The 12,833-nt window shown below is 44.1% G+C and overlaps 2 protein-coding genes across 3 annotated transcripts in view; one reads left to right on the plus strand and one right to left on the minus strand.

The window, feature by feature from the left end:
- The window catches only part of smpd3 (sphingomyelin phosphodiesterase 3), a 108,999-nt gene that overhangs the window by 34,139 nt on the left and 62,027 nt on the right, over nt 1–12,833 (minus strand). The window lies entirely within an intron of this gene.
- LOC148102311 (uncharacterized) lies at nt 1,202–3,927 on the plus strand. The gene is made up of 4 exons (XM_087844489.1): nt 1,202–1,588; nt 2,043–2,780; nt 3,279–3,686; nt 3,772–3,927. The coding sequence occupies exons 1-4, from the start codon at nt 1,202–1,204 to the stop codon at nt 3,925–3,927; spliced, it is 1,689 nt and encodes a 562-aa protein (XP_087700615.1).

Raw genomic sequence — 12,833 nt, forward strand, 5'->3', positions numbered from 1 at the left:
ACAGCAAGGGCCATAGATTTCCCTCTGAATATTCGAGGGACTAATTGAATTACTCTTAATGGAATGAGTGTTTTGAGGGAGAGCAGAAAAGACTGGTCCAAGTTTACTAAATGCACTATCTGATGGTACATTAACTTGTCCAATTTGCAAATTTTTCCTCTTTTTGCTAATTTAGTGATCTTCAGTTAAAGGCGATAGTTCAACAGCTTTAGGTTTTTCTTGACATTTAATTTGGATGATTGATATCCTTCATATTAGTCTGCTAACATAACTCGCTTTAGTCCAGCTGAGGTTCATGTAAACTTAACGTACAGTCATGTGACAAATTAAGCAAGCTCTTACTACTTTCATAACAATTAAATCAGTAATTAGCATCCAGACGCTGCTAATTACTCGCGCAAGTGTGCAAGTATGAGCACCTGTATGAAAGCAGATGCTTTGGCAGTTTGCTGATTGAGTGCGTTCAGGTGTTTGCTAATGCCAAGAAGGACAGAAAGCCACAATCTTAATGAAGACACTGCTAGAAAGGAAACTGTCACGGTTCTGGGTCAGTTTCGACCCAGTATTTTGAGTTTTGGATTGTTAGTTTATTTTTGGATAATTGTCGTGGTTTTGGGCACTATGAGGTTTATTATTATTATTAGAATTCTGTTTCTGTTTATTCATGTTAAGGATTTGTTCTCGGTTGTATCTCACGTTTAGTTTAGTTCAGGTTCCATGTGTCATTCTCCGTCTGTCTCTCAGTGTCAGGTCTGCGTCTTCCTGTAGTGTTCTCATTTCCTGTTTTATTGTGAAGGTTTGAGTCTCATGTGAGTGTGTTCAGTTTTCCCTCTGTCTCATCTTGTTGATTATTCCCAGCTGTGTCCACCACCTGTGTGTAATTCCCGTGTTTCTCTGTGTGTATTTAAGTCATGTCCTCTGTCATTGTAGTTGCTGGTCCATCTGTGTTTCCACCGTGCTTCATCTGTGTGTTTCCCTGCAGTCTACCGTCATCTGTTTCCGCCCGCTCTCATTCATGTCTAGGTTCGTGTTCTATAGTCAGTTTGTTCCCAGTTTAGTTTAGGCTTTGCTCCGTTTTTCCATTTCCTTTTTTTGTGTTTAATAAACCACCCTCACACCTGTACAAGTGCCTGCGTTTGGATCCTCCTTTATTTTCCACACGGCTCATCTCACTCGCCGTGACAGTACGGACCAGCCAGATATGGATCCAGCGGCATTCAGCCCACCCAGGGAGCTTCAGGAGGCCGTTATCGACTCTGTTTCTATATTAATTAACCAGTGGTTAGAGCATGAGGGAGAAACCTCTCTTTACACCGTGGAAGCCGACCTACAACACCTTGTTTCGGGTTATCCCTGGCTATTGGACTCTCTGCATCCGCTTGTGCAGAATTTCATTCTCCACGAGCTTCACCTACACCCCCCCGCCGCTACCGCTCGCCTGCTCACTTCAGCGGAGGACGTGCCGTCCGAACCGCCGGACGAGGGATTACCCGGCCTGTCGGAGCCGTCTCCAAGAAAGAAGCGACGTTTGCGCCGTCGGCGTGGCACCCCACAGCCGGATGTCAGGACATGTAAACAACCGGCAGTGGTGAGTGAGAGGGACACTGTTTCTGCTTTGTCAGATACAAGGACTATTTATTCTGGGGCTATTTTGGGCTATTTTTTGCGGGTCCACCGAAGATAATAGTGTTTTTTCTGTTTCATCTATGGCTATTGCTTCTGAGACTGTCTTTCCTGAGCCCACGTCCTGTGTTAATGACTGTTTCCACTTTGCTGCTGCCAAACCTGGAATTACTGAGCCTGGCATTATGAATTTAGACAATGAAAACGTTCGGGACTCTTTTTCATCTGCACTGGTCTATTCAGGGGAAGCTGTAAACCTCACTGAAACAGTTCTCACTGACCATGTTCTCTCATCTACACCTTCACCACAGGCTAACGTTGGGTCTGTAACACAGTCAGCAGCCCAGCTGCCCGCAGTACAGTCAGCAGCCCAGCTGCCCGCAGTTCAGTCAGCCGCCGCCGCGCTGCCCTCAGTTCAGTCAGCCGCCGCCGCGCTGCCCTCAGTTCAGTCAGCCGCCGCCGCGCTGCCCTCAGTTCAGTCAGCCGCCGCCGCGCTGCCCTCAGTTCAGTCAGCCACTTCACCATCAATTACGTCTCTGCTACTTGTAGTTCAGTCGCCACTAGCTCAGCAGCCTACCCACTCATTCACTCAGTCATCATCCTCACAGCCTCATTTTAAGCAGGGAACACACTTCACCACAATATCTGCTGGTTCTCTTAAGCTGGCCATGTCAGAGACAGTTGCTCCCTCTAGGGCCTCCCCAGAGGCTGGGTGTCAGTCGCCAGCCAACTCTGGACCCCTAGAGGTCAAGACGCCAGCGCCAGCAGCCTCACTGGAGAACTCACCAGATCTGTCACAGCTCTCAGTACCCCCTGAGAGTTCAAGCGAGTTCATCCGTCCGCCTCCGTCCTCTGCTGAGTGTTTTGGGGAACACTTTCAGCCCTCTGAGGACGGCATCCCACTGTCGCTGCCTGAGTCTAGCCACGGTGCTGCTCAGTCCCAGCCAGTGTCCACACTGGCAGAGGTCTCCGTACCTGCTGCTTCAGCGTCTGTTTCCACTGGAGGGCCAGAGGAGCCCGTCCGGTCTCACGCCATGTTAGCTGGGGGTTCAGGTGAACCCAGCCAGCGTCCTGCCTCATCGGCTGGAGGGCCTGAGGAGCCCATCCTGCCTCAAGTGTCGTCAGCTGGGAGTTCAGGAGAACCCAGCCAGCCTCAAGTGTTGTCAGCTGGGGGTTCGGGAGAACCCAGCCAGCCTCAAGTGTCGTCAGCTGGAGGGCCCGAGTCGCCCGTCCAGCCTCAAGTGTCGTCTGCTGGAGGGCCCGAGTCGCCCGTCCAGCCTCAGGTGTCGTCTGCTGGAGGGCCCGAGTCGCCCGTCCAGCCTCAGGTGTCGTCTGCTGGAGGGCCCGAGTCGCCCGTCCAGCCTCAGGTGTCGTCTGCTGGAGGGCCCGAGTCGCCCGTCCAGCCTCAGGTGTCGTCTGCTGGAGGGCCCGAGTCGCCCGTCCAGCCTCAGGTGTCGTCTGCTGGAGGGCCCGAGTCGCCCGTCCAGCCTCAGGTGTCGTCTGCTGGAGGGCCCGAGTCGCCCGTCCAGCCTCAGGTGTCGTCTGCTGGAGGGCCCGAGTCGCCCGTCCAGCCTAAGGTGTCGTCTGCTGGAGGGCCCGAGTCGCCCGTCCAGCCTCGAGTGTCGTCTGCTGGAGGGCCCGAGTCGCCCGTCCAGCCTCGAGTGTCGTCTGCTGGTGGGTCTGAGGAGCCCACCCAGCACCACGCCTCATCTGCTGGGGGCCCTGGAGGACCCAGCAAGCATATCCTCACGTCTGCTGACGTTCCGGGGAAGTTTGTTCAGCCACCACCTGCTGAATCATCCCCTGTGTCTCCTACACCGTTGCCTGCATCCACATCACCTCCTGCAGCCGTCCCGCTGCCGTCAGGTTCCGCAGCCGTCCCGCTGCCGTCAGGTTCCGCAGCCGTCCCGCTGCCGTCTTCATCCGCGTCTGGTCCAGCCTCTGTGCCGTCATCCGCGTCTGGTCCGGCCTCTGTGCCTTCATCCGCGTCTGGTCCGGCCTCTGTGCCTTCATCCGCGTCTGGTCCGGCCTCTGTGCCTTCATCCGCGTCTGGTCCGGCCTCTGTGCCTTCATCCGCGTCTGGTCCAGCCTCTGTGCCTTCATCCGCGTCTGGTCCAGCCTCTGTGCCTTCATCCGCGTCTGGTCCAGCCGCAGCTTCGCCTTCGTCTGGTCCAGCCGCAGCTTCGCCTTCGTCTGGTCCAGCCGCAGCTTCGCCTTCGTCTGGTCCTGCGGTTGCGATGCCGCCGTCAGAGCCCGCTCGGCCTGTTCTGCCTCGCCTCTGGCGGCCATTTTCCAGGCCTCTGAGTCGGCATCATGGCCATTGTGGACGGCCTCCGGAAAGGGTTCGTTGCCGCCGCTGGCCTCGCGGCCGACCTCCGGACCTGCTTTGTGGCTGCCGTTGCCGTGTGCACGGTCGGCCTCCGGACCTGCTCTGTGGCCGCCGTTGCCGTGTGCACGGTCGGCCCCCGGACCTGTTTGCCCGTCACCGCCGTTGCCGTGTGCACGGTCAGCCCCCTGGACTGTTTTGGCTCTTGTGTTGTCGACCCCCGACTTTCCTGTGGACTCATGAATAGTCTTGTTTTGTGTTGGCCTGGTTTTTTTTTGGTTTGCTCTGGACTGTTGTGCTCCTTGTTTTTTGTTTCGGACCCTCCTTCCTGGACCCCCTCCGCCCGCCCTGGTCTGGTGCTCGGTTTTCTTGTCCTGTTTTCTGTTTAGGGCTGTCGGGAGCCAGCCCTTGGAGGGGGGGTACTGTCACGGTTCTGGGTCAGTTTCGACCCAGTATTTTGAGTTTTGGATTGTTAGTTTATTTTTGGATAATTGTCGTGGTTTTGGGCACTATGAGGTTTATTATTATTATTATTATTAGAATTCTGTTTCTGTTTATTCATGTTAAGGATTTGTTCTCGGTTGTATCTCACGTTTAGTTTAGTTCAGGTTCCATGTGTCATTCTCCGTCTGTCTCTCAGTGTCAGGTCTGCGTCTTCCTGTAGTGTTCTCATTTCCTGTTTTATTGTGAAGGTTTGAGTCTCATGTGAGTGTGTTCAGTTTTCCCTCTGTCTCGTCTTGTTGATTATTCCCAGCTGTGTCCACCACCTGTGTGTAATTCCCGTGTTTCTCTGTGTGTATTTAAGTCATGTCCTCTGTCATTGTAGTTGCTGGTCCGTCTGTGTTTCCACCGTGCTTCATCTGTGTGTTTCCCTGCAGTCTACCGTCATCTGTTTCCGCCCGCTCTCATTCATGTCTAGGTTCGTGTTCTATAGTCAGTTTGTTCCCAGTTTAGTTTAGGCTTTGCTCCGTTTTTCCATTTCCTTTTTTTGTGTTTAATAAACCACCCTCACACCTGTACAAGTGCCTGCGTTTGGATCCTCCTTTATTTTCCACACGGCTCATCTCACTCGCCGTGACAGAAAGGTTGCCAGGAGAAAGCCTGTTCTCTCTACAAAGGACATGGCAGTGCGGTTTAGGTTTTCAAAGTTGCGTCTGATGAAACCAACTGGGTCACATCAGCATATCTACTACACATTGTGTGAAAAAGAAAAGAATCAAAGTGTTGCAAAGGCCCGCTCAAAGCCAAGATCGCAGTCTGATGACTGAGTATTAAATACTGTGGTAGGACCTTAAGAGAGCTGTGCATGAACCCATGCACACAAACCTCAATGGAGTGAAGAAATGCTGCAAAGGAGAGTGGGTCCAAATTCCTCCACAACAATGTGAGAGACTGATAGAGTCATACAGGAAGCCATTACTTCAAGTTATTACTGTTAAAAGTGCTTCTACAAGCTACTGATTAATGGGATGGACGGGATAGACCACATCCGGGCTTGTAATACACATTTGCCACTGACATTTTACTCAGTGTGCCCTAACAGGTTGCTATAAAAATAACAGTTCTGTTGTTGCTAACGTGTTACTAATGCAATTACATGATTAAAAAAATATCCTTTTTATTAATTAACACAATTACTTGCTTTGCAGGTTTTACCTATCCTCACATCTGTCAGAAATAATAAAAAAAAAAAAACATTTAAATAGAAAAAAGATTTAATATCTGATTTCTGATATCTTAATACCACATTATTGCTCTCAAAACTGCCTTAAAAGTAAGTGTGTGTATGTGAGGGGAGGTCTTGTTATTGCCCATGAAATCAAGCTTTCATGTCAGTAGAAGCTCATTTGGGATCTTGTTAATTTGTAAAAACTGGGCAGTTTCATTAATGGAACATTTCTCAATCTTCCAAAATAAATTACCTTTAAATTTAGAAAATGAGAAAAGGATTCTAAGAAAAACGTTTTAGCAATCACCAAGTCACCAGCGACCTCAAAGTATCCTTCTGCTGAAAGCTTTTTTAGATGCTTCTAAGCAGGAGGACAGTCTATAAACAGGAGGTGTAAATAAACTGAACCCAAAGCACACCCCCATATAAGTCTGCTATGAAGCTGAATTATAGCTCCAAAAATCACACAACAGAGCTACAGAGCATCAACTTGTTCTGTACGTAAATTCTCCAAAAGATGAAATTGGAGCAGACGTAATGACCACAGCACATCTGTAATGTTCAACTCTGACAGTAGCTTAAATATGTTAATATGCTATATAATCCTGCCAGCTTTGACATTTTAAACTCAGTTTTTAATGCAGAATATCTCCAAAAAGCAGTCAATTTATTTTAATATTATATTATAACAACCACTGCAGCAACTGCATGTATATAGTGGTTCTATAAACGAAAGGCAAAAATCCGCAAATGACCACTTCTAAATGGTAAATGGCCTGTATTTGTATAGCGCTTTACTAGTCCCTAAGGACCCCAAAGCGCTTTACACATCCAGTCATCCACCCCTTCACACGCACATTCACACACTGGTGAGGCAAGCTACTTCTAAGGTTCATTAATCATGTTTCTAATCTGCACACATACCTCAAGTTCTTTTAACCCTTTAAGACCTACCATAGAACCAAGTCCGCCAGAGCTTATATTATATTTTTACATGCTGTGGAGCCATTTTTGGGAGCATTTCAAGTTGATATACATCAATACAACCATTATAGCCCAGATTTTAATAATATGTCTGCATTAAGTGCATAGTAATTACATAACTTGCAAAAAAGTGCAATAAACTACAAAAAAATTGAAAATCGTTTTTGCTTTTTTAACATATATTTCTAGTTAGAGAAATTTAAGAGGCTTATCCCTCAAAACTGTAAATACAAAAAAGTTGCACAAAATAGTTTCCCACCACAGGAAATTTATTTTGAGTGTCTTCATAGTTTTATTTTTGAGATACACCAATTTTTATATACTGCAGGAAAAACGAAAATAAATATTATAGTGCAAATTTGCAAAAAAGCAGCATATGCATCAAAATAAACTATTTCCAGCAGTGCAATATGAGTCCTAAGCATCCCAGAAACAACACAGAAAGTCATAAAGTCAAACATAACTTTTAAAAACATCAGTATAGGCTCATGAGGCCCTGATGGTAAAAAACGACATTTCCGCGAAAATGACGTCACTTCCAGTTTCGGGCAGGTCATGGCGGACATGCGAAAGTTCGCGCTGACGTCTATTCCAAAGTAGGAAGTGTTATGAACAGCTGATCGGATCGGCAAAGCGTGTTTCTGGAATATTATGTTTTTGTTGCTGCAAGCGCTTTTTATGCAGTTTTTGCAAAGCTATATGTGGAAGGAAACTGTGACCGAGGACAAGCTGATGGCATAAGATGTAAGTACAACTCCTCCGGTTTCATATGCAAAAAAAAATTTTGCACTAGCTCACATGGTTGCAGATCTACCGGGATTTAAAAATAGTTACGCAAAACAGAACGTGCCCGCTCCGATCGGTTTTAAATGGTTAATGGAGCCAATAACTTCTTAAAAAGCACATAAAAGCAGAACTTACTATATTTGCACTTTCTTTTTTTGCCATAGCAGGGTTGTTCACAAATGAGAACTTCATTAGCAACTGAACAACAATATATTTTTAGCAGTTATTTCACATTTAGTGAAAAAATGACCTGTGATTTTCCATGCAAATAAAAAAGAAATGATCTTGTTCTGCTGTAGCATACATCCACGTTTTACCACAGACCCAAAGGTACCTGCTACAATAAACAAATAAATGTTAATAACTGCAATCTAATCAGCTTAATCCACCGTATTAACATTTAAGTGAGACGAATTATTTTTGCTACTATTACATTTTTGTTGCTCGAATGAATTTTACCACCGGGATCGATAAACTTTTAATCCAGACAGCTCATTCTTTCTTTTGTGTCACCTGCCTCACTCTGTCCTCCTTTCTTTTATTTGTGTCTCCTTCTGTCTTCCACTCTGCTCTATCTCAGTGCCACATCGTGTATTAATATTTCAGGGGCTTATGTATGCTTGAATAGGTGTGTGCACACCCTGAAACTGACAGGAGACCTTAGGGGAGTCTAGTGTATGTGTGCACACTCGTGCATATAAGAAAGAGTGGACTTTTTACATGTTTCCACAGACCTCAGATGATGCACAAACTGGAGTCTCTGCAGAGATGCAGGAAAACCTTGAGTGGAAGCAAGTGTGCTCTGTGTGAATAAAAATAACATGTAATGAAATTAACTGCATTTCTTTTAAAATTAAAAAAACAAATGAGTCAGAACATGCAGGATATGAGATGCTAAAACTTCCCAGGACTTCCCCTCATTACAGAGCATTGAGACGAAACAGAGCGGAAATTGAAACGAGCTGCAAGAGACGATTTCACACTGGGAGCCAACCGAAGCAGGCTCATCTCATTATGAAGGCTCTGAGGCTGCTGTATCTAATTGTCCTAACTTTAAAATCAGATGAGGAGCCCACATTTCATCTTGCATTACTCGCATGAGTTTGATCGCTTCACTCAAAGACAACAGCGGAAAGCAGAAAGCTGTGGTCTTCTTCCATTTGCCTTATCAGATGAACCAAAACATGCACATTGTTTCATATCAGGGTCTTTTAATTACAAGTCTGGATGCTTGATGCTCTTTTTAGGAAATACTGTGTTTTGTTACTGTTTCGATTTGTGCAACATATTAAAACCAATCAGTCATACAAAAACCTTGAAATCAAACAATATAACAAAAATATGTGTTCTATTTGATCTTTGCTGGGTGTACAACCTTTCCACAATGCAATAATGCCTACAGTGCAGTGTTGCCTTTACTCATGCATAGGGCTGCCACAAACGATTATTTTGATTGTCGACTAGTCACCGATTATTTTTGCGATTAGTCGACTAATCAGATCATGCATCTATTGGATGTAAAACATACAGCTTATTGCACCAGCAGCATCTGCTCTTATATAACTATCATTAGCTTACAGCTTTAAGTGTTTAAGGTATGTGCTAACTAAAAATAAAGACAAGATGATAGTTTATTAAATTTTAATGAAATTTGCAGATTGTTTCGGTGAAGTTTAATAAACTCCTTGCTATCTAAAATATAACAGGACACCGGAGTATATTCTCGAGCATCTCACACTTCTGATAATCAGCTGTCTGCTTGACGTTTATTCAGCTGTGTAAAAACTATAACTTCTCTCAGCCAAACTGATTTACTCAGGAACAAATAAAATACTGAAAAACGCCAAACAATAACATTTTTAAGTTATCAAGTGACTTATATATCATGTTTAACCTGAGTAGCGAAAGACAGCGGTGGGTTTGAAAACGATTTGCCGGTAGTCCGGTGTTCTCACGGCTCTAGTTAGCCTTGCCCCCGACTAGCTATCGAGCTAGTGGGTAACAGACGTCTCCAAAAACGTCGGAGCGCTTTTGAAAATATGTGGTGTCTTGATAAACTGAGCAGATATTTGAGGTTTACACAGCTACATTCTCGCCTGAAAATATGTTAAACGTTTATTTTGTGACCCAGAAAGAATAATAAGAGTAATATTAAAACTAACTAGCTGCCGCCATTGTTGTAAACTGAGCTGGGCTGCGCTATGAATTCTGGGACAGAGCTTCTTCTTCTTCGGGGTTTAACGGCAGCTGGCATCCTTGTACATGCAGTGCTGCCATCTTCTGTTTCAGTCCGGTATTACACTCTTAAATCCTACTACTAATTCCTGCGTCTTTTGGGATCTTACAAAGCTTCAAACGACGCGTCGACTATTAAATTAGTCGTCGACAATTCTGATAGTCGACGTAATCGTGACTAGTCGACTAATCGTGGCAGCCCTACTCATGCATGATAGTAACAAGTGACAAGTTGACCGTTAGACACAACAGACCCTTTGATCTGAGGTATTTTATAGCTATAGAAGAATTATAAAAAAGAAAGTCTAATAACATATAACAACTTTTATAACACGATACTTTTTTTTTTAAACTTACAGGTCTTTAGCTGGTATCTGTGAATTTACAGTCAGTATATTCCTTTGTAGTTAAATGTGCATATGATTAAGAACATCATGCTTCATGCTTGAAGGTCCAGTTAAACTCCCCCACTGTCTCTTGTGTGTTTTCACATGTACCCACTTCTGAATCAAGCAAAAAAAGGTTTTAGGCAGCTGAGATAAAACTAGGTGAAGACTAAAGTCATCCGGTGTTAAGTAAGTCAAGGCACGTCTTACTCATATCTCAAAGGAGAAGAGTCACAAATCAATTGAGAGTCAAGCTGTGAGTTTGTCAATATCAGCTTAAGCTAATTCAGCAATCACGTCTTGAATTGAGATATGATGTTGAGGAGTTCAGACAGAGAGAAGTTGGGTAATGACAGCTATCTGGATAAAAACAAATTCTTGATTGAAACTGCTAATCAAGAAACTTGGGTGTGTTATTTATTAAATGGCTAATAAATAAAACACCCACAGGTAAAGTGATGTCTTGAGACAATTAAAGTCAAGTCTCAAACATTTAAGTCAAGTTCAAGCCAACTTTCAATTCAGCTATGACAAATAAGAGTCAAACCAGACGTTAAGAGAGTTTAGGTCAAGTTACAAACAAATTTCTATCACACAACATCTTGTCTGACGTCAGGTGACTTCATTCAGTACTGTGCTGCTAAGCACAAGGTTTTATTGAATCTGGGCAGGTTCCAGTTAATTGTCATAGTTCCTGTAGACTGGACTGCCATTTATACAAAACACAAAACCCTTCATTACGTGCACTTTGTGTGTCTCATATTCATACCTATTCATATTTATTTATCACTGATTAATCAAACATCAACTTTTAGATTGTGGAAGTAAGCTGGAGTACCCAAAAACCTCTCGCAGTCACAGGAAGAACATGGAGACTGCATGTAGAAAGGCCCCAGCTGAGCTAAGATTACCACCAAGCTTCGAGGTGCTAAGACATTAGCACCTGTATAAATCAAGATATACCGACTTCAGTTCTTACAAACTAGAACAGCGGTCCCCAATCCCCGGGCCTCGGACCGGTACCGGTCCATGAGTCGTTTGGTACCGGGCCGCGAGAGTTGAGGCTCAGGTGTGAAATGTATAGTTTTCAGGGGTTTTATCGGTTTTATTTTGTTATCGTTTTGATCGTTAACTCGGTTTTCCTGGGTCTTTTCACGTGTGTTATGAATAAATTTTCTTTTTTTCGGTACCGGTACTAGTTTTATTTTGTTGTATTTATCCGCGACACCTTAAAGGCCGGTCCGTGAAAATATTGTCGGGCATAAACCGGTCCGTGGCGCAAAAAAGGTTGGGGACCGCTGAACTAGATTACAACTAGAACTACATTCAGGTCAAGTTTAAAAACACTGAGCGAGTCCATTTTGGGCTCTGAGTTCATCCATCCTTGTTCTCATGGAGAAATCTACATTCAGATTCTTGGAAACTGAAATCACGGGTCTTAAAAGTGGAACACTTGCAGCCGAGCACTGCATTTAAATGATCTCCCATCAATTATGTTAATCCCAAAAATCCTCAGCAAGTTTGTCAAATTGGCTCAAGTCTAAGGCTGTGTAATCAAACTAATCTGCTAACTATTGGACAAGTCTAGCGATTACAAGCCCACCGTTAAAGAAATGCATGAATAGAATAAATACAAGCTATATTTTGTGAATCTCGGTCAATTAACAAAGGCGCATTGATTGAAATACGAATAATACAAATGTCTGGCAAAGATGAGATGAGCTGAGACCTCTGTCACCTTCTGTTTGGCATGTAGAGATGGGATGAAATCCCTTTGACCTGGATAGGAAATCAGTTTATGTCAGTGAATTGGTTGACCTTCATAGTGACGAGGTTTCCTTTTGGTCATTACAGATCAGGGATGGATTTGAGGAATTCTCCCATTGATCTTCATTCTATTCAATCCAGATTTGAGCAGGTTCCTATTTTAAAGCCTAATCCGTAGTAATGCATTCAGACTGCGTATCTGCACGCTCACAAACACACACACGCACTCACAAACACACACGCAGACACATGACTTTTCAACCATGCACTTAGCAGCTTGAAATAATTGTAAGAGGGGATAAATGTTGAGACTGAAAAGCTTTAATTATGGAGCCAGCCCTGGCTCTCTCTTTAGGGAAACATTTTTAATTAATATTCTATCTCTTCCTCTCTCCCTGCCTTTCTCTTCCGAGTGCGTCACTTCTCCACAAGGGATAATTCAGATTTATGTTGCTGACCTGCCGCGGTTTTCCAGGTAAGTATCCATTGGGAAATAACGAGAATAAGTGTGTTCTTCGAGGTACATTTGTCTGAGTCTAAATTTATACAAGAAATAATTGATAATTAATAATCGATGTAATTGAAATAAACGCGTCTGGAAACAATAGCAGATGAAGCCTGGGGATAGATTACTGATATAATGGCCTCATTTTGTACGGTGCAAAAAAACCCTCATAAATCACGGGCTTGACAGTTTCACCCAAAGTCAATGGAATTGAAATGATAATATGAACCAGTCACTGTAATATGTTGGCAGAAAAATGAGACCAACCTGATTGCCAGACTAAAATGCCAAAACTAATTATGCAAAATCATGAATAATGTTAACTAATTAAAAATTTCCACCTCCTCCACATCTATGAATGTTATGAAAATGCTCGGCTATGGTAGGCGTTAGTGGTAATGTCGCCTACCTTTAACATCTCTACACGTTTAAACGCAGTGTTGGGAAGGTTACTTTTAAAATGTATTCCATTACAGATTACAGAATGCATGCCCCAAAATGTATTCTGTAACGTATTCCGTTACGTTACTCAATGAGAGTAATGTATTCTGA

Source organism: Neolamprologus brichardi, chromosome 7 (assembly GCF_056152115.1).
Source record: "Neolamprologus brichardi isolate AB-2024 chromosome 7, ASM5615211v1, whole genome shotgun sequence".
In the NCBI taxonomy this organism is placed as follows: Eukaryota; Metazoa; Chordata; class Actinopteri; order Cichliformes; family Cichlidae; genus Neolamprologus; species Neolamprologus brichardi.

Coding starts and splice junctions, on each gene's coding strand:
- LOC148102311 (XM_087844489.1), top strand. CDS start 1,202: ATGGATCCAGCGGCATTCAGCCCACCCAGGGAGCTTCAGGAGGCCGTT. Junction 1,589..2,042: donor CATGTAAACAACCGGCAGTG/GTGAGTGAGAGG, acceptor CCCTCAGTTCAG/TCAGCCGCCGCCGCGCTGCC. Junction 2,781..3,278: donor GAGAACCCAGCCAGCCTCAA/GTGTTGTCAGCT, acceptor TCGCCCGTCCAG/CCTCGAGTGTCGTCTGCTGG.